The 21,719-nt window shown below is 35.1% G+C and overlaps 2 protein-coding genes across 3 annotated transcripts; both read left to right on the forward strand.

The window, feature by feature from the left end:
* Positions 1–2,683: 2,683 nt before the first annotated feature.
* On the forward strand, positions 2,684–12,069 carry LOC112509309 (topless-related protein 4-like). 2 transcript variants are annotated; one of them, XM_025114192.1, is made up of 27 exons: positions 2,684–2,782; positions 3,026–3,077; positions 3,205–3,293; positions 3,376–3,555; positions 3,630–3,743; positions 4,855–5,013; positions 5,091–5,253; positions 5,356–5,494; positions 6,372–6,421; positions 6,812–6,968; positions 7,115–7,224; positions 7,333–7,402; positions 7,590–7,663; positions 7,846–7,941; positions 8,014–8,109; positions 8,211–8,338; positions 8,485–8,716; positions 8,811–8,972; positions 9,048–9,146; positions 9,564–9,707; positions 9,946–10,056; positions 10,149–10,328; positions 10,449–10,577; positions 10,677–10,772; positions 10,884–11,072; positions 11,191–11,357; positions 11,659–12,069. In XM_025114192.1, exons 3-27 carry the CDS (start codon positions 3,211–3,213, stop codon positions 11,861–11,863), a joined length of 3,333 nt encoding a protein of 1,110 aa, XP_024969960.1. In that variant the 5' UTR covers positions 2,684–2,782; positions 3,026–3,077; positions 3,205–3,210; the 3' UTR covers positions 11,864–12,069. The 2 variants fall into 2 exon arrangements, with proteins under 2 accessions (XP_024969960.1, XP_024969961.1); XM_025114193.1 differs by having other exon boundaries at positions 5,091–5,235.
* A 2,199-nt stretch (positions 12,070–14,268) lies between these two features.
* LOC112510209 (SNF1-related protein kinase regulatory subunit gamma-like PV42a) lies at positions 14,269–16,204 on the forward strand. The gene is made up of 3 exons (XM_025115542.1): positions 14,269–14,746; positions 15,403–15,754; positions 15,834–16,204. The coding sequence occupies exons 1-3, from the start codon at positions 14,304–14,306 to the stop codon at positions 16,143–16,145; spliced, it is 1,107 nt and encodes a 368-aa protein (XP_024971310.1). The 5' UTR covers positions 14,269–14,303; the 3' UTR covers positions 16,146–16,204.
* Positions 16,205–21,719: the final 5,515 nt, after the last annotated feature.

A 21,719-nucleotide genomic window follows, 5' to 3' on the forward strand; every position in this document is an offset into this window, starting at 1 on the left:
GTAAAATTGTAGTGCATCAAAATGGTATCGTATGCAACAATTTACCCGGTAAGCACTTATCCGAGTAAGAGTCGTCACCTTCACTTACCGAGTAAGACTCTTCATCTTTATCATTGTTCTTACCTGGTAGAATTTTTGACCCTTGTCATGTTCATCCGGTATGGAAAGTTACCCGGTAAGCACTTTTCGAGTAAATGTTTAGTAAACGACCCTAAGTAATTTTCGAATGTCATTTTAGGTCATTTTACATTTGTCAACTAGTTTTTGCCAATCATGATTAGTTTATCAGTTAAATTTTCAGCTAACAACTAACTTATAAACAAATAACTAGTTTTTCAGCCTACAACAAAACTTATCGGCTGTTTGCCAAACATAACGTAAACCTTAAAAATGTGAATCGCAGTGCAAGTCTTATGATTTTAAAATCAAATAATATGAATTGTAACGGAAATAGAAATAAAATCAGGAAAGCGATGACAGTTCAACATACATTGCTGGTCCATGTGAACTCACGTTTTTTCGAACTGAAAAAGAAAGACACATTGTCACATCATAAATACCGTGATGTTTGACCGAATATAGAAATATATAATGGTATATAATTATACATAAAATATTTAAAATTCTTAAATTTTAATAAAATTATGTTTATATGTATATATATTAGCTGTATGTTAGTAGCTTAATAAGACTCATAACTTATTCAGTCAGTTATACATGACTTAAGGGTTGTTTGTTTACCTCTTAATAGTTTCATTAAGAGACATCATCTGAAACGTTAAGCGGTGAATCTTGTTTGACAGAAAAAAATCTGCCTCTTAATGATTCTAAAGTCCCCATAATGATTTTGTATCATAGACCTTCCTTAACCATTTAACGTCTTAATTTCATTGTAAACAATTACCAAACAATTATATTTCATTTTGCACTATATCATAAGAGCCTCTTAATCATTCTGACCACTTAATCATTCTGTACCAAACCATTCAGCAACTGCCAAACAACTTCTAAAATGACATAGATAGTAATTTATTCACTAAGCTTTTCAGTGAAAACTTTATGCAGAAAACCAAGTTTTTTTCCCCAAATATATCCCTCATAATTAAAAAATACACTCCTTTCATCTATGAAAAACACTCTAAACAAAAATCTTTGCAATCTATATACAAAATTAATCTACACAGACAACTTTATTCGTATAATATATAATGCAAAGAGCTCCTCACTCATACACACCTAATTAGCTTTATCTGTTCAGACAATTTTTTTAAAAGTAATTTTTTAAACTTGAAATTAAAAAAATCATTCATTACAAAATATTATATATTGTTCAACAATTTATTTTTTACTTAAATGGCTTAGTATGATATAATATTTTGTATTTTTATTTTAATTTGTCCTAAAATAAATGTGTATATTTCTATTTTAATTTATATAAATATAAAGATATAAATATGTATATTTCTATTTTAATTTATATAAATATAAAGATATAAATATGTATATTTCTATTTTAATTTATATAAATATAAAGATATAAATGTCCATTTAAATAAATAAATAATTATCTATTTTCCAATTCTACCTTTAATTATGTAACAAAAAAATTTCCTTTCTCTATTATTAAAGGTAAAAATGTCATTTAATTATATAAAAAAATGTAATAATTATACATTTTAAAACTGTGTGTTTTTTCATTGTGGATATTTATTTTGGCACCGAATATATCTATACTATCTTATAAATATTTTTGACAAAAACTTTTAAAAATCATTTTTTATGCATGAAGTACTGTATATTGATGCATAATACTTAAAATTCAAGATTACAAGTAGATTATGCACAAGTACAACTTATTAAAGTTACATGTTTGAATTCGTGTAAGTAACTGCAGATAAACATAATCAAATAGAGGATAAACATCTCATTTTAAAATATAAAAAATTTACAATATAATTAAGATAATTATCAAGTTCGAACAAAATAATTAATTATTATCTTTAAAAGAAAATTATATTATTAAACCAAATATAAAATACTTCGTTATCGAAACTAAATTAAATTATAATAAAAAATTGAATTAAAAATTACACAAAAAAGTGAGGAATTTTAAATAGTTAATTTAATATTAATATCGTATTATTTTTGACAAATTTTTATGATATCTTCAAATTTATATTTTATTAAAAAAAATAAAAATATTATCGTTTTTCCAAAATCACATAAGACCATATCATAACATCGACCAAAATAAATAATCAAATGAAATATTAAAATCAAAATGTATCTCGTTGCATTGCACTTCTAGTATATATTAAAAATAATCATTTTAATATTATTTTAAAATAAAAATTGCATTTTTTTAATCGGTAAATATCTTAATTGCTTCTTCCAGAAGGTGTTTTTGATAAGTAGAACCTCTTATCTATTACTAAACTGATAAGATAGTCCATGTATGTTGGCCTACACCTAAAAGAGTCTCAATGGTGGGGACCACCGCAAACCCACTCGCGATTGTAGGCAAGTGAAAACCACGGACGTGGAAATCGCGTGACACGTGTTGTCAAAAGTTTCCATATCAGAACGTTTACGTAACGTTTTATAGGCGCGTCTGGGGATCCGAACCCCAACAAATCCCAAAATACCTTTATAAATAGCACCCTGATAGCTCTGGTTCTCACTCACAGTTCCTTCTCTCTCTCTCCTCTTACACATACTAATTTCTAGAGAGAGAAAGTGAACACAGAAAACATCTCCGTCTTCTGCGTCGATCACGTCTCTGGTAATCTTTTCTTCATTTGATCTTTTAGTTTCTCTCTCCATATCTATATGTGTATGTATATGTATATACATACGGTTTGAGTATTCGATCGATGTATGGAAAGCTAAGAATTCACGATGTTGAGCAACGTAATTGTTGAGACACTTGGAAACTAGCAACAGACAGCACGTTGTTGTTGTTGTTGTTGTTGTTGTTGCTGCTAAGAGGTATATTGATGTGTGTTCGTGTGTAAATTTTTTACAGGTGAGGCGTAGATAGGCGGTAGAGAAATTATCGTCAATTTCTTTTATTATTAGTATGTATACGTACTGTTTTTAAATTTGTTTGATTCAATTTTGATTTTGTTTCGAGTTATTTTGTTTAGTAGTGATGAAAACCCTAGTTGATTTGTGTGTTTTTTTGTTGAAATGTGATTCAATCAGACGGAGATGATGGCTGGCCTGTCCAAAGAGCTTGTTTTTCTGATACTTCAGTTCTTAGATGAAGAGAGTTATAAGGAATCAGTGCATAGGTAAATCCTTTCAGGTTATTGTTGGTTTTTAGCTTTCTGGGATTTGTTGTGGATTGTGATGATTTTATTTTTGTGAATTAAGGTTGGAATCCGAGTCTGGACTTTTCTGTAATGTCAAGTATGTTGAGGATCTGGTTACTAATGGGAATTGGGAAGAGTTGGAGAAGTACTTGGCTGGTTTCATACATGTTAATGATAACCGCTATTCGGTGAAAATGTTATTCGAGATTCGTAAACAGAAATACCTGGAGGCTTTGGACAGGTAATTAAGCTCTTTTGATTGTTATCATTTTCAGTAGTCTGTATAATTTGTCAACATATTTTTGTTGGTTACAGGAAGGATCACGCAAAAGCTTTGGAGATCCTTAACAATGAACTGAAAGTTTTCAAAACGTTCAATGAAGATCTATTCAAGGAAATGACACTCCTTCTAACCATGGGGAATTTTAGGTACTTTTGATCTTTATGTTGACCATACAATCTGTTTGGTGTGCTTGTTTTGTTAGACTGTCATCACATAAGATGTCATGGAAAAATGCACACAATAAAAGTTTGTAACTGTTGTTTTCTTAATCATTTTGCTGGATTTAGTTTTCTATAGCAAAAGAATGGTCTTCATGTGAGTCACAGAAGAATCCCCCCACTTCAGTTGTAACCGCCTTACTTTAGTATATCCTATTCAACTATTTCAACATTTTTCTAAGGAAAAAATTCATCATGGTTTTGACATGTCCTTTCAAGTTGTGTAAACCTGTATGGAATGTGGCTTTCAAGTTCTTATCTAGTTGATGTTCCTGCTTAGAGGATGGTTGGTTTGCACCAGATCATCGGGGTTATAGGAGTTTCTACATATGTCTTTTGAAGGGTTGTTGCACACTTCACCTTTTCTTGGTCTGCCCTAGCCACTTCAATTGGAGAAAAGATGGGCCTTGTTTCATGAAATTTTATGGACACTAGGAACTGTTGGAGGTGATGTTAGAAGAGATAATATTAATTAGTCTCCATGTAATATAGTGGTTGTAGGAGGTGTTGTCTAACATGCACATCTTCATCTGTATATGGAATCTGTAGCCTAGCAAGAGAATTGTGACTTTATCACACTCTTTTGGAATTTCTTCACATTATTAGGCACATCCATAATTGAGACAATAAAACATCATAATAGTTTAGCCATTATAATTCAGATATACAATGAAGAAGGTTGAATTGCACCTAGGGAATATTGGCCATAGGAGAAGGAGAGGTAGAGGTAGAGGTAGGTGAAAAAAATGGAATTTGTAATAAGAGATTCCAATATGGCCAATGACAAGAGAGCATGGTTAAATGTTGCTTAGAACTGACAAAAAGTAGAAAGGAATCCTTGTTCTTTTCACTCAAAAATTACTGCCAGAATGCAGCTAGGATTTCTTTTCCACCATCCTTTTGGAAGTTATGGAATGCAGTTGTCTAAATGCAACATTCGTAAGTAGCAACAGTAGAATAGGTACAAACCAATATTTAAATAATGTTCATATTTATTACATCTATACGTTTGATGTGTTTACTGGAGAAAACTTCTCAGGGAAAACGAACAGCTTTCTAAGTATACAGATACTAAATCAGCCAGGGCTGTATTGCTTGCTGAGCTCAAGAAACTGGTTGACACAAACCCAGATTTGCGTGAAAAGTGTCTATTTCCTGGTTTCAAGAACTCAAGGCTACGTTTGTTAATAAACCAGAGGTAATATTGCTCAGAAGTTTCTTGCTGCCACTATTAAGTAAGCTCTGTTGGCGTACTTATTCCAACAACTTTTGCAGCCTAAACTGGCAGCACCAACTTTGCAAGAATCCGAAGCCTAACCCAGAAATCAAAACTCTCTTTGTGGACCATGCTTGTCGGCAATCAAATGCTGCTCAGGCTCCATCCCCTGTGCCCAATCAGCTAATGGGTTCCGTGCTTAGGGTAGGTGGTTTCCAACCGGTAGGTGTTAATGTTGCAAGTTAATTAAAAAAAGCCAATTTACATTTGGAACTGCTACCATTAGTTTTATATGTGAATGACATATTATTTTGTTCTTCTCAGCCAATGCAGCCACCTGAAGCACCGGCATTTCTTGCTACGTCTCATGGACAAGGGATAGTCAACTCCTCCCATCCCTCCTCTTTGCCTCACCATCCCATTTCTGGAGGGGCTCTCGTTCCTGCTGCTCCTAACGCTGCGGGTACCTTTGTTAATTTGTTTATTGGGAGTTTATAGTTGCTTACATATTTTTACATGTATTTTTCCTCAGAAGTTGAACGTGTCTTTCTCATGCAACATAGTTGAACAAGGACCTAGTATACCAAGTCATGTTTATGTGCCTTCTAGCTTTTATTTTAATCACTAGCTACCATGATGATGTCTCTTCTATACATGAACATAGCAGGAGCTAAGAAGCGGTATTGAGCAGGGTAGATGAGACGGATATGATACATATAATCATGGGATATCATCACATTGCATTAATTAAGCACTAGTGATACTTAAAAGACCTTCATCCCATGTATCAGTTTAAGTAATCTCTTAGGTTGTATCCAGGTGAAACAGAGTCATCCCATCACCTTTTGATATTAAGCTAATTTTCTAGTCATTCCAATCAGATTATGTAACACAAGTAAGGTTACAGGAGAAAGGAAAAAAGGAACCGTCTCATTTAGCTTACTATTTAAAAGTTGACCGCTGTAACAAAAGACAATGCAAAATCAATGAATTGCATTAGTTATGGTAGTAGGTTCTACACATGGCTTTGGAAACTCTTATCTAACAGCAGCAAATGAAACTTGTAGAAGCTTCCTTTAACATAGACACCAGTATTTATAGTTGGGTGCGTTGAAGATCCAGGAGTACAATTTCTTTGCCGTCCCTGGAGTCTTTTCAAACTGTGGTTTTCTTGTTTCTAGGGGGTGACTTTGTGACAATGTTTCCATGGGACAAGTGCAATGCTTGATCTGACATGCTTGCTCTTCTTGTTCTATTTACATGTTGTTCTGCTATTGATTCTAAAGTGTTCCACACTCCCACTAGATCGAACAGTCCACTAATTTAATGTGAAACTGCAGATTCTGAGCTTACCTTGAAGAGATCAAGACCTTTTGGGATACCAGAGCAGGTAGATCTTGTAGTTTGTCTTTGTGACTTGCAACTATTGGATTCTGTCATGATGAAGTGTGTTCAGTTCTCATGGAAGTCTCAGAGATGCTACTCACACTAAAAATTGCATTTTCATTGTTTAATTTCTTTCTAGCATGCTGGATAAGGGGTTGGGTATCAGATGATTTAGTTTCACGCGGAAGAATGAACAATTTTTAAAAAAGAATATAACAAAAATTTATAGACAAATGAAATTTCCTTGAGTTGCAAAACTTGAATTTGTGGGACCATAATGGACAGGGAGAATTCTCGCCTTTATTGATCCCATTCTATATCTATTCAACCTCAAGTTGTCCATGTTTTGAGCATGTGTAGTAGCTTTTTTTATCTGATGTATGAACTTCTGCAGAATAATCTCCCTACATCATCAGTCATGCGTCCTGGTCAGAGCCATGCCTACGGTTTAAGTCCTGATGACTTGCCGAAGAAAGTTATTTTAACTATAAACCATGCTTCAGATGTGAAGAGCATGGATTTTCATCCTGTTTACCAAACTCTGCTTCTAGGTTAGTTCTTTCCATCTTGAACATATCTATCTCTCTGGTTTTGCAATTGACCAGGCAACCAGCCGTCCAGGAAAAAGCCAAGTTTCAGAATGAAGTATCTTCTGTATGTAAGAATTTTGCATGTGACTTTTCCTCTCTCATTTCAGTTGGAGCAAACACCGGTGACATTGCCCTTTGGGAGGTAGGTAGCAGGTTGCGGATTGCACATAAAAGTTTCAATGTTTGGAACATCGCGACATGTTCAATGGCTCTTCAGGCATGACTCTTGATTGGGAGTCCAATACCCCATTTTGCTTTTCCTATAAAACTTGTAATCACTTATTCCCCCTGGCATAATGATTCTGTACTCTGTCATGTTGTTCAGGCTTCTTTGGCCAATGAATATCCTGTTTCGGTAAACCGTGTTATGTGGAGTCCAGATGGACGGCTTTTAGGTATTTGTTGATTTCTCTTCCATCTTTTTTTAAATGGAAAGTAGAGGAAACATGTGTGCACATCACTTCCAGTTTAAGGATCTTGCACACAAAACACTTTTCTTCTTTTAAGGATATATACCGAAATTCATTTTAAGTAACTATGAAGATTTTGGCTATGACTAATGTGTTTCGATATCTGTAACAGGTGTTGCATACTCAAAACACATTGTACACTTGTATGCATATCGTGCTGGTAATGAGTTACGAGATCACCTTGAGGTGTGTCATGTAATAAACTTCTAGCATCACTAAACTTCACATCCAGCTGAAAACAAGACTGTCAAAATTGCTTTAACCTGCTCGTTGATCATGATCTTACTTGTATTTATAGTCTTTTCTTTCTTGTACTAATTACTAAATGCAAGGAGTCGATGACTTGAAATTCTAATTAATTTATTCAGATAGAGGCTCATGTTGGCAATGTTAGTGATCTTGCCTTTGCCATTCCAAACCGGAAATTATGCATCATAACTTGTGGAGAGGACAGGAGTATTAAGGTTTGTTTACTGCACCATTCACCCTTGACACAATAATATGAACTGTCCCTATAATTTCTCATTTTTGTGCAGGTTTGGGATGCTGCAACGGGTGCCAACCAGCACACCTTTGAAGGCCATGGTGCACCAGTCTATTCTATATGCCCACATCATAGGGGAAATATTCAGGCATGATACTAGTACCTTCAATATCAATATTATAAACTTCACATTTTACATTATTGGTAGAAGTTCGTCTTCTTCTAACTTGAAATATTTATCTTGGCCAGTTTATCTTTTCAACGTCTATTGACGGGAAGATCAAGGCATGGCTATATGATGATTTTGGTGCGAGACTTGATTATGATGCACCAGGTTATACTTGTACAAGAATGGCATACAGCAGTGATGGACTGAGGTATACCACAACATCATCTATGCATCATTTCCAGTTTATTTATAGAAGGGGCTTTTCATTATAATGTTTGATCGACCGAACCATTGGTAGATCTCTTTACTTATTAGCATATTTCCCTCCTGATTTTTTCATGGGCAAAATTGTAGGCTTTTCTCATGTGGTACTAGTAACGATGGGGGATCATACCTTGTAGAATGGAATGAAAGTGAAGGTACTGTCAAACGAACATACCTCGGTCTAGGGAAGCAAGCTTTGGGTGTTGTGCAGTTCGATGCAAGCAAGAGGTTGTTGGTAGCTGGCGATGAAGGTTTAATTAAGTTCTGGGACATGGATAACAAACACCTTTTGAGCACTACAAATGCAGAGGGTGGATTACCGGTAACAGCATGATGGATATGTTCAAGATTCTCCTGCTGTGCTTTCCAGTTCTTGAATTATATCTTCCATAACTGGTTTCTTAAATAATTTTCAGGCTTCACCCTGTGTTCGGTTCAGCAAGGATGGGATTTTCTTGGCTGTATCAACTTCTGATAATGGGGTCAAAGTACTTGCGAATGCAGAAGGTCTTCGGCTTGTAAGATCCATTCAAAATCAACCCGAAGCTCCTAGAACTGCTTCTGGGATTGTTGCTAAGGTAGTCTGATATAGGGATTTGGATAATATAACTCCAAGATAGATGTGATTCTTACATGGATTATCTGCCATTCAGGCCACTACCATCACTGCATCCGCTGCTTCCAGTTCAACAGCTGGAGCACCCGCAGGATTTCCTGATAGAACTATACCGATTGCAGCTATGGTTGCTCTGGTAAGCATAGTGCCAATGAATATGACTAAGGGGCCGTTTACCATACTCTTACCGGGTAAGAGCTTACCATGTGTCGCTTACCTTACCAAGTGAGCTTAGCAATGACCAAGAAACTTACCTGGTAAGAGGCCTAGTAAGGACCAAAAGTCTTACCTAGTAAGTGAGGGAGAAGACTCTTACCCGGTAAGCAGTGCTTACCGGATAAAAGATGCTTACCAACAATCTATTTTGATGGTCAAGAATGCTACCGGACAAGGTAAGTTAAAGTGATGACTCCTGTTGATAAGCGCTTACCCAGCAAGTGTTTGGTAAAACGACCCTTAGATCTTTCTGATGATCAGTCAGATTTGTATAGTAACAGTGTTAGCAGCGTCTACTGCTTTTGATGTTTATTAAATGGCTTCCTTGTATTTCCAGAATCAGGATAGCCAAAATTTGGCAAATGTCAGATCTAGAAACACTGATGAGCTTGAATCTACCAATCTTTGGAAGCCAAAGGAAATAACTGAACCATCTCAACTTCGTTCCTTGAGACTTCCTGATAATCTCTTAGCAGTACGGGTACGTATTTGTCTTCTCAGATTAATGAAGTTAACATATAGCCATAGCTTCTTCCCTTTACCCTCAATCTGCAGTTAATGTAGGAATTTGGTAATGTTTAAGCATTTTACTATATGTATTATCTTCATTTTGTTCCTTTTTTTCTTCTTAACTTCCATCCTTCATGCATAATTGCATATCTTCATTTGCATGGTTCATCAAGTCCCTGATTCATCTGATGATTTTGTTGTGTTTACAGATTGTAAGGCTTATGTATGCAAATTCTGGTAGTGCGATACTTGCACTTGCTTATAATGCTGTACACAAACTGTGGAAATGGCAAAAAACCGAGCAAAACACGACAGGAAATGTACTGAAATTTCATGTCTCTAAATATCATATGGTACATCACCTATTTCCCCCTCGGAAGGCTTCCTCTTACGAGTGTTTTTCTTTTTATAGGCAACTACTGCTGTGCCACCGCATTTGTGGCAACCTTCTAGTGGAATCTTAATGACAAATGATATTAGAGATGCTAATCTCGAAGATGCTGTTCCTTGCTTTGCTCTTTCAAAGAATAATTCTTACGTTATGTCGGCATCTGGAGGAAAAGTATCCTTGTTTAATCTGGCCACATTCAAGGTAATTGTGTTTTTCTTACATGAACTTATGGTTCTTTTCCCTTGGAAAAGAGCTATAATCTTCTCTTCAGAATACAAAATTCCATTTTATAAATGAATGCTGGCTTCCTTCTTGGTGCAGACCATGACGACATTCATGCACCCACCACCCGCAGCAACATGTCTTGTTTTTCACCCGGATGACAATAACATCATTGCCATTGGAATGTCAGATTCTTCAGTACAAATCTATAATGTTCGTGTTGACGAGGTATTCTTCTGTACCAACAATAAATATATCGAGCTTATCATTTGACTAGTAAGGTTGTAGTCATTATCGCTCAACTTGTAAAATTCTGAACTGTTACAGGTAATGAAGAAGCTGACCGGCCATCAGAAGAGCGTAACCGGGCTTGCCTTCTGCACTGATAAAAATCTTCTAGTTTCATCAGGAGCTGATGCTCAGGTCTGTTCCTGGCTCAATTTCCTCAAGAAATACTTCTTTTTAATCCTCTACCATTAGAATTAACAGTTGATTGTGTGCCTGGTTCCCTCATATTTGACTCCAACTTTTCAGTTATGTGTTTGGAAAACCGATAACTGGGAAATGCACGGAAGCAAATTCTTGCAAATTCCTGCTAGACGACCAAACAATCCTGTAGGAGGGACCCGTGTACAGTTTAACCTGGATCAGACGCTTTTTATGGTTGTTCATGGAACACATATTGCCATTTTCGACCCCTTAAAGCTGGATTGTTCGATGCAGGTATGTGCAATGTGTAACCATTTGATATTTTCTAGCATTGAAGAGACTTGGTGATTGAGAGATGATCATATCTAGTTTTTTAATTAATTATCTAATGAAAACCAAAACATTTTGGCAGTGGGTTCCCCGACCAACAAGCGGTTCCATTACGGATGCTGTATATTCATGCGATGGGCAATCGATATTTGTGAGCACTGATGATGGAAGTGTGAGTGTCCTCACATCACAGCACCTCAGGTTGAAATGTCGGATCAATCCCTCAGCATATTTGGCATCTAACCCCAGGTAATACAATAAACTTCCCTACCAACAGATACCATGTATCAATCTACCTATAGACCGAGATCATGTGAGACCAGACTGTTTTCGTGAGATTATATAAATAACTCTAAACCTTCACAGCAGAACATTGTGAATGTTTGCCGGGAAGGTTTGGTGTTTTTTGTATCTTCACAATGTTTTACTGTGACGTTTCAGTGTTGTATTCTAGTCTCACACACAGGCTGGTTTCATGTGAACCCAACCCTGTATATATATGAAATCATTTTGCATAACATGTAACACAGAGAAATTTACTTGTGTACAGTTCATTACTGGTGTCTCCCAATGCCATTGCTGCTCATCCTTCTGATCCGAATCAAGTTGCATTGGGGCTTTCGGACGGTGGAATTTGTGTTCTTGAGCCCCTGGAATCAGAGAAACAGTGGGGGAATGATCCATCCACTGAAACCGGTGTAGCTGGTCCTAGCACCAACCCAGTTGCAGCAGCAGCCAGTTCGGTTCAGCCTTAGGGAGTTGAATCAGATTGGATGCTGTTGCAGCTTGTTATGTTGATTAGGGTTCAGTTAGGTGGTCAAACTTTTATGAACTATTGTTGTGGTTTGGTTTATGTTCTTCTGTACAAGACTATATATGTTGTGCTTGCATGTGTGTGCTGGGAGTTGGTTTCTCCATATGTTGTAACTGGATATCTCTTAGGCTTATCTATGGTTTTATCTTCCTGTTTAAGTGGTGCATGTAGCATAACCTATAGATACAATGTGCTATATATATATATGTGTGTGTGTGTGTTTTTGTGATTGTGATTATATATAGGTTTCAAACTCTAGCGGACAAGCGCGTGTTGGTTAAACATGGGAAGCATCAAGAATCTTACCTGTGTAAATGAGGGTGAAGACTCTTATTCGGTAAGCATTTACAGGGTAAATGATGCTGACCAGTAATCCATTTTGATGAAAAAGAATGATATCGAAGAAGGTAAGTGAGGGTGGTGACTCTTGGTGGTAACTTATAAGTTGTTACCCGATAAGTCATGTGTCTCTCTTCTATTTGTAAGTCAGATGTGTGATGACATATATGCCCTTGAATGTTCTTTCAAATATTGGTTTTACTAACAAGTGTGATTATATTTATAGGATTATACCCTTGAGAATCTGCTGAGAACATAACAGTCAAGGGTGACAGGTCGAGGGGGACGCACGCGAGAGGAGCAGCTGAGGCGGGACATGCGGATCTTGAACATTTACGAGGACATGACCTCTAATAGGACTTAAAAGTACTTCGTACATGTGATAAGGGATTATGTATAATGTATTGCCTATTGTACATTTAGGATGCTGGATAATGTTTTATTTCATATGATTTTTATAATGATTAATATTTATTTATTTCACGTGTATTGGGATTATAATGTGAATTTTTTTTTTTGTGTTTGTGAAACAAAAAATACACGTAAAAAAGTTTCATGGTGTAAATTGTATTATATATGAAACAAACATACTCTAACACAAACATATGTTAATCAATACATCAAATACTATACTCAAATAAAAAAATCATGTGAAACAAAACCTTAAGGTAGAAGTTCTCACAGATCTCATAAATTTTAGAGTTATCGAATGATCAAGCTCTTGTATATTAACTATATATGTCTGAGAAAAATCAAATATGACGCTACAAAAACCACATATTTGGTCATGACGTACCATATCTTCAACATAGTCTGACACACAAGTCTTAAGTCACGAAATGCCATGATGACGGCTGCCATAACGAGTTTTTTAGAACATTGCCTACAAGCTATAAAGAATCTAATAGAATATCAAAGCGTGCATCTCTTTAGATATCCCCCTCACATATTAAGACTAAGGGATTGTATACCAACGGTAGCTAATCAAATAACATTTATCAGATAAACATTACTTAATTTATTAAATATGATTTTACACGATCAAAATAACATAATAAAATTAAGATTTAATTAGTTTGGCCTGAAATAGGTTAGTGATCGATCGAACAAACCTGATATATTTGAATAATGCAAATTAAGATTTAATTAGTTTGGCCGGATTCATTTGACCATCTCTACCTGTCATATGGAAGGTAATGCTTAAAAATTACTTCAACAAAACGCAACAGAATTTAGATTATTTTCTTTAGAAAGTTTTTCACAAAAGAAACCTTTTAACGGATCCAATGTCACAATTAATTGAATAAAACAAACCATATGGTGTTTTAAAAAGATAGTTTTAGGTTTGTAGGATGAAAACTCTACCACAAGAAATCAAGACACTTTGGCTCCAAATCCAAGAAGGAATAAAAATCCCTTTGTGGGCACGGAGGTTCAAATGCAATGACTCCGGACTATCTGCAAAGCAGATGGTCGCTCTGAAATTAATCGGATCGCATAACGGGTTAGATATCCAGGTTAATAAAATAAAATAAAAAAAACTCATTTCTAATCTACTATTCGGCCTTGGGTAAAAGGGTGTTACGAAAATCTCGAGATCGAAATCCTTCACCAGAAACTCTTTTAACCGTTACGTTCAAGTTGTAACTTGAATTCGATTGTTGTATCTTTTACACAACGTCAATTCTACAGACGAATTTGTCTTAAGACAACGAGTTCGTGCAGCCTTAATGCAATTCGATTTCACGAAGAATCTATAAACTATAAGTATGATTCTCTTGGATTATACGTATCATTTCATAGATTTGTACAAAGATTTTTAATGCAGGATAAGTTTCATCATTGTTTTGGATGAGTATGAAAAGCGATGTGCTACCACGTGTCGTAAAACTGATATATATACAAACACATGCGCTCTCTCTTATGCCGCCACGTATACCTACTCATCAACGGCCACCTCTATCCTTTACATTTCATGTCACAGACATTAATTCAATCCTTCGACTCTCAAATCTAAGCTAATCTAAGCTAAGCTAACCACCATGCAGACAACAATGATGGGTGTCAAGACCCACGGCACCATCGATTCGCACCGTTTAAAGGACAAAAAGGTGAAAGAACTGGTTTCAGATAAACGGAGGTTGGTGGAGGTTCCGTACACAGCCACCCTAGCCCACACCATGAACGCCCTGGTGGCTAACCAGGTGGTGGCGGTCCCGGTGGCGGCACCTCCTGGTCATTGGATTGGAGCCGGTGGGTCTATGATATTGGAGTCTGATAAGCATACGGGTGCTGTTAGAAAGCATTATATAGGGATGGTTACCATGTTGGATATACTGGCTCATATCGCCGGAGATAGTCCCGACGGTCGCGGCAGTGGCGGTGAAGACACTAATCTGGAGCAGAGGATGGCGGTTCCGGTATCGTCAGTTATCGGCCATTGTCTTGAAAGTCTCAGCCTTTGGACACTAAACCCTGGCACCAGGCATGTTGGTTTCGATTTCGTATTTTGATTCTTAGGGGTGTTTAGGATTGTTTATTTAAAACAACTTATGTTTTTTTTTTTTTAAAGTGCTTATTAACTTATGTGGTATCAAACCGGAGTTAAATAAAACAGGGTTAAAATTGTAAACTGGTAATAAACAGTTTTTCATAAGTCAGAAAAGATTAACTTATCAAAAACAGTTTATCATCGGTTTGACACCGGTATAAACAGTTTCTTTTTTCTTATTCAAACACCAGAAAACAGTTCATCACCGGTACCAGACTAAAATAAGTTAAAATACAGCTTTTATAAGTAATCCTAAACACCCCTTAATAGATTATTTTATTTAAAGTGTTATTTAAAAGTATATAATAAGTTAACACAAGGATAGTAAGTATATAATAAGTTAACACAAGGATAGTGGTCTGAGTGGTTTGAGCTTGGTTCCAAAGGTCAAAAGTACCTAAAGGTCCCAGGTTCAAATCCAAGGAGGAATAAAAACTTCTTATGATTACGGAGGTTCAAATGCGATAACTCCGGGCTATTTGCAAAGCAGGTGGTTGTCCTGCGATTAGTCGACGGGTTGGATATCCAGGTTAATAAGAAAAAAAATATATAATAAGTTTATAGAACATGAACTGTATTACGTTTGGCAGCATTCTGGACTGTATGGAGGTGTTTAGCAAAGGAATCCACCGTGCTTTAGTGCCGGTGGACAGTAGCATGGAGAACGTAGCCGGAGTGGAGCTGGTGGAGTCGGCTTCTTCGTACCGAATGGTGACACAAATGGATCTTATGAAGTTCTTGAAGGGACACGAATCGGAGCTCAAACACGTAATGGAGCGTTCTTTGCGGGACGTGGGAGCGTTGGTGGAACCCATCTTTGGAGTCACTGATCACACCAAAGTCATCGACGCCATCAAGTCGATGAGAGCTGGTTCTCTTAACGCCGTCCCGATAGTCGAATCTTCAGATCCTGCATCGGAGGATCACTCCCAACTCGTAAACGTAACCACTTGTTAATTTCGGCTTCAATTCGTCGTTTCCAATCATATTATGTACGCCAATCGGTTGAATAACTTTGCAGGGAAAAGGAAGGAAGCTAATTGGTACTTTTTCGGCGACCGATCTGCGAGAGTGCCCGGCTTCTGATTTGCAATCATGGATGTCGGCAAGCGTGATGGAATACACCAGAAACTTGGTACGACCATCATCGGGCGGGTTGACGGCGAGGGAGCTTGTGACTTGCTACGCTGAATCTCTGGTGGCGGAGGTGGTGGAGAAGGTGGTGGTGAACCATGTTCATCGTGTTTGGGTCGTGGACCGTGATGGGTTGCTCGATGGTCTGGTTTCGCTTACAGACATCATTAGAGTGATTAGAAGTTCTTTATTAGAGTAAGTTACTTGGCTTCTTGTTATGTCTTGCTTTGGTTCTGTAATGAAGCATCTATGGGGGTTTATGTGTAATTTCGAGCTCGATCAAAACCAATCGTATACTACAACAAAATTAGGTTTATAGGACACCCTAATCATTAAGTGTCCCAATAGACCGCTTTATAGGACTTAATTTATAGGACCAAAATATAAAGCGTTCTATCTAAAGGTGTTGGACCAAAATATAAAGCGTTCTATCTAAAGGTGTTGTAATAAGTTTATACGATGTTTTTGGGGGTGTTAAAAAGTTTTTAAGGATATTTTTAATACAAAGTGTCGTGTTAGCAACTTTATATGACACTTTGATAAATTGTCATATAAACTCGATTTTTTATAGGACACTTGTTTTTATAGGACATTTTTTCAAATAATGTTCTATAAAGTTGATAATGGGACGCTTTATATTAAAATTGTCATAAAAAAACTTATTACGACATCAAAAAACGTCATATAAACTTAATACAACAACATTAGATAGGACACTTCATTTTTTTGGTCTTATAAACTAAGTCCTATAAAGATGTCTATTAGGCCGCTTACAATTTGGGAGTGTCCTATAAATCCGATTTTGTTGTAGTGGTACCGAGAGGGACCAAATATTTAGCTTCTTCAAGATGGGATCGACTCTTTCAACTCGTTGGTCCTATTTATTAAAAGACCATTTCATTTATTAACTCCGTTTCTCAAACTCGACCCTTGTTTCCGATAGATGGCTTTCTAACCGGTCCTAGACCATTCCTTGAGAAAGTGACTTGCCATCTACTCGTCTTCCGAGGGTTTGAACAACTCCGATCTAAGCCAGTGGGCTACCTTATTTATTGAAGTCTAAACTAGAAATGGGCTAATAGCAATAGCAAAAGAAAGGTTATGGCGATGAGGAAGTCTTTTCTTCAACGTGTATCAACCTGTTATAATTAATAAGTCTATACTATATACTAATTAACTATATTTGGTATCAATTTTATCAGTATCAATTTTTTTTTTGTATTGATTTTATACCGATCTTTAAGTTGCATATATAGGGCGTTACAGGGTAAGATTTTAATCCATCAAAACGGCATTGTATACAACAATTTACTTGATGAATATTTACCGTGGTAAGTATCGTCACCTTCACTTACCGAGTAAGATTATTGGTCATTGTCTCGCTCTTATCAGATAAGATTCTTAGTTTTTATCATATTCATCCGATAAGTTAATATAATTTTGCTAAACACTTAATTGATAAACGGTCTCTAATATTTGATAGAGTATACCCACGCACTCCGATTGATATGAAATTAATTGATATTGTATGGGGGACCATAGATCAGTTATACGTTCTCTCAATCAGTCCATATTCATGATTGAAGCTTATTCTAACCAAGTCCATAACTTTGATTGAATGACTAATCAACCCTTGGACTTGTAATTTCAACTAATTCACATTTAGACCCCTACTTCAAAAATCATTTTCATGTTGGCCCCAAAAATAAATGGGTTGTTGAATCTATTGTCTTCATGTCAAATAAAAGATTGCGGCAAGATTTACGGATTCACAAGGGCTTCAGACCCTACGTAGTTGACTGACAACGACAAAGGCTTGTGAAATTAAGTAGGGCCTTTTAAATTGAATTTTAAGTAGTCTATCAGTGGTGCAAAGCTAATTGTCTTTTTTATAGGAGAATGATTAAAATCAATAGATTGTTATAAATACTTTCAGAACAATTGAATAATAATTGGAAGTCATAATTCGTTAAAAAACATATAATAAAGTTCAACACACACACACACACACACACATATATATATATATATATATATATGGGTCGGTTTAAATAATAAGATTAAATATTATAAAAACTAATATCAATATGCAAATAATTGAAAAAATTTGGAAAAAAAATGTTTCAAAATGCATATGTGAATCAATGTTATATATGAGTTCACACTGAAAATAAATTATGAACAATCAAACCTTTGTATGTGAATCAATGTCACATATATATATATATATATATATATACATATATATATATATATCTATAGAGAGAGAGAGAGAGAGAAAAGTTCAAATGAGAACCAATTTTTATCATAAACCAAGGGGCAAATCTCGGTCTTTCATCTGTATTTGATCCAACAATTGACATGAAATAGAGTGTCTAATTAATATTATTAATCTAGGTGATTAAGATGGTCATGTTTAATTATATTAATTTTTCTTTAATTTTTTAATTAAAAAATTTTACTTCTTAATATTTGAACTAAATTATCTTAAAAAATAATTGTATTCCAATAAAAAAAATTACATTAAAAACGAGAATTTACTATAGGGAGCATTACCGTGAATATCTATAAAGAAAATGTACACTTGTTTCTATCTCTTCATTATTTTCGATATGACATTCATCTCGATATAGTTCTTTTACATAAATGTTGTATATATATATATATATATATATATATGTGTGTGTGTGTGTGTGTGTGTAATATTAATTATGAATATTTATGTATGTTCAAGTGTGTACAATAACTCGACACTATAAGTTCGTAACTCGACATCACTTTCTTCAACATTTTCTTCGACGTTGTAAGTACGTAACCTGGCACCACATTCTTGTCATCATAATCAACATCCATCGAGACCGGTCGAGAACCTATCGAGACCAACCAAGATTCCATTTATTGACTTGGTGTTTGTTTATGTGTGTAAAACCAAAACAACCACCCTCATTTTCCATCTAGAACCTATTAATTGATTTATTAGTGTTTGTGTGTAAAAATATATTCTACCATTTTCAGCTTTTATCGAGATGGATCGGGAACCCATCAAGACAAATTAAGAACCCATCGAGACCAATTGAGACTAATCAAGATTTAATTCATTAACTTGGTGTGTGGTTGTATGTATAAAATCATAACCTACCACCTTCATTATTGAGACTAATTGAGAACCTGTCTGATTGATTTATTGTGTGTTTGTTTGTGTAAAACCATAACTTTAAGCTTTTATTCATGATGAATAGTAGAGTATATAGAGTTGAAACTGTAGTATATTCATGATGAATAGTAAGTATATACATGACGAATATTATGGTGAAAATTAATATTTATGATAAATATTATACTAATATGAATACTAAAGAGTTATTATACACATATGATTATACATAAATATTCATGATGAATGTTGTAGTGAAAATGCACATCTATAATGAATATCTTACTGATGTAGGAATAGTGAAAATTTGTTATATACATGTGAACATATATGAATATTCATAATAAATAGTACGTACATTCATTATGCAGGCGATTTGGCCTCTTTTCTTTTTCCTGGTAATAAGGAAAGGCTTTTCCCTATCACGACCGCCTTCCTTTATCGTTATAGTAAAAATGTATTTTAATTATTAATATTATATTGATGTATAAATACTGAAAAGTTATTGGTATACACGTGAACATATATATTCATCATGAATGTTATCGTGAAAATCATACTGTTGTATGAATATTGAAGCGTTGTTTTATATACGTGAATATACATGATGAATGTTAAAGTTAAAATATATATTAATAATAAATGTCATAGTGACGTATAAATAATCATTAATGATTTTTTTTTTTAATTTTAATTAAATGGTCGAGATTTATCTTATGATTTACAATGAAAAATTGGTTTTTATCTGAACCGAACCCAATATTGATACATGTAGATTGGGATAGGGATTAATGAGATGCATGGTTTGTTGATTCATGTTGCAAAAGTGGGTGATCATTTAATCATGCATTTCTTTTCTAACTCTCAAATCTTGATTTTTTGTGTATTTAATTTGATACAAATAACTACAAGGGTGGTGTCTGATTGGTTTGAGCTTGGCTGCAAAGATCAAAAGTACCAGGAGGTCCCAGGTTCAAATCCAAGGAAGAATAAAAATCTTCTTGTGGCCACGGAGGTTCAAATGCGGTGACTTCGGGCTATCTGCAAAGCAGGTGGTCGCTCTGGGATTAGTCGGCTTGCATAACGGATTGGATATCCAGGTCAATCAAAAATTTTTTTTTTGATAGAAATGTAACATGTATGGAAATGAAACCTGTAATGTTCAAGTTAAAAGCAACATGTTGTCTCAATAACTTCTAATTCAACTTAAAACCATGAGAAATTATTGGTAACCCACATCGTTGAGCTTATAAGGAGTTCACCAATCAACTTTTTTATCCATGTAAGACGAGTTGTTACAAAACATATTTTCATTTCATTCTTATTTTGGAAAACATATGCTTAAAGAACACATTTAAAAACTGACGGAAAAGAGCAGTTTTGAAAAAACAGACTCTAAAAAACACGACAAATTTCACATATATCATGTTCACAGTTACATAAGTATTGGATACTAAAATAAAATTACAAATTGTTATATAAAGATTTTAAAATATAATTTTTACCAAATAAAAGGAAAATTAACCAAAATAACCATTAAATACATTTTACATTAACAAAATGACCATTTTTTCAAAGTGTTTTTTAACAAAATAACCATGTAACTTCCTTGGGAGGCGATTTTGACTTTTTGGAGGTGATTTTGACCAGAAAGTACAGAGAGGTCCCATATGTATCTAATTTGGGAGGAAAAAAATCAGATATTATACCTGATATAGAGAAAATCGCCCCAAATCACCCCCGGGATGATTTTGACTCTAAATTTGTCTTTTAATGAGGACAACCTATGACACAACGATTTGTCACTTCATGAGTGATTTTCAAGGCATGGTTATTTATTCCTGTGGTTTTTAAATTGGAGCCTTGTCTCTATGATTTGTAATTCATTACTCTTTTCGTTCTTGTAATTAACAATTTATCGTTGTTTCGGTCCTTGAGTTTTACAAATTCTTACTGTTTTGGTCCCTTATACTTTAAGGTAGAGAATTAAGTCATGAACGTAAATAACAATAAATTACAAATCATAAGAATGATGATAAAAAGGGTAAAATTGTAATTTAAGTTAGGTGGCGTTTGTTTTTTAAGAGGTGCTGAAGTCTGAAGTCTAAATTCACTTCTGAATTTTAAGAGGTGGTGCTGAAGTCTGAAATTTGAATCAGTCAGACTGTTTGTTTTTACGTCTGAAATCTGAAATCTGAATCAGTCACATGATTCAAATGTTACAAAAACACTTGTGCAGTCCTAATACGTCAGGAGGATTAAACAATTCTAAATAGAAGAATACACTTTCTGCCTGTTTTAGATTAGCAGAAGGGTTAACAATGGCATCCATCTACCTTTTTCTGCCTGTGTTGGAGACCCTGTGGATGCAAACCTCAACCCACCATCAAGAAGAATCACAAGGCACTAGAAGATGATCACTAAGCCCATGACCAAGAGTGAGGGTTTGACTATCCCTGTTGATGATGATTCTACACTATCCCTAAAGTGTTGTCTAAGAAACAAAATACATAGACCATTAAGCATTAGAGGTGTGATAAACAATAGCATCCAGTCCTATGGAGAGAAGCCAAAGGGAGATTATGGCACCTAGTTGTGGTCCAGGGTCTAATGCAGAAA

Source organism: Cynara cardunculus (assembly GCF_001531365.2).
Source record: "Cynara cardunculus var. scolymus isolate 2C chromosome LG 3, CcrdV1, whole genome shotgun sequence".
Lineage (NCBI taxonomy): Eukaryota > Viridiplantae > Streptophyta > Magnoliopsida > Asterales > Asteraceae > Cynara > Cynara cardunculus.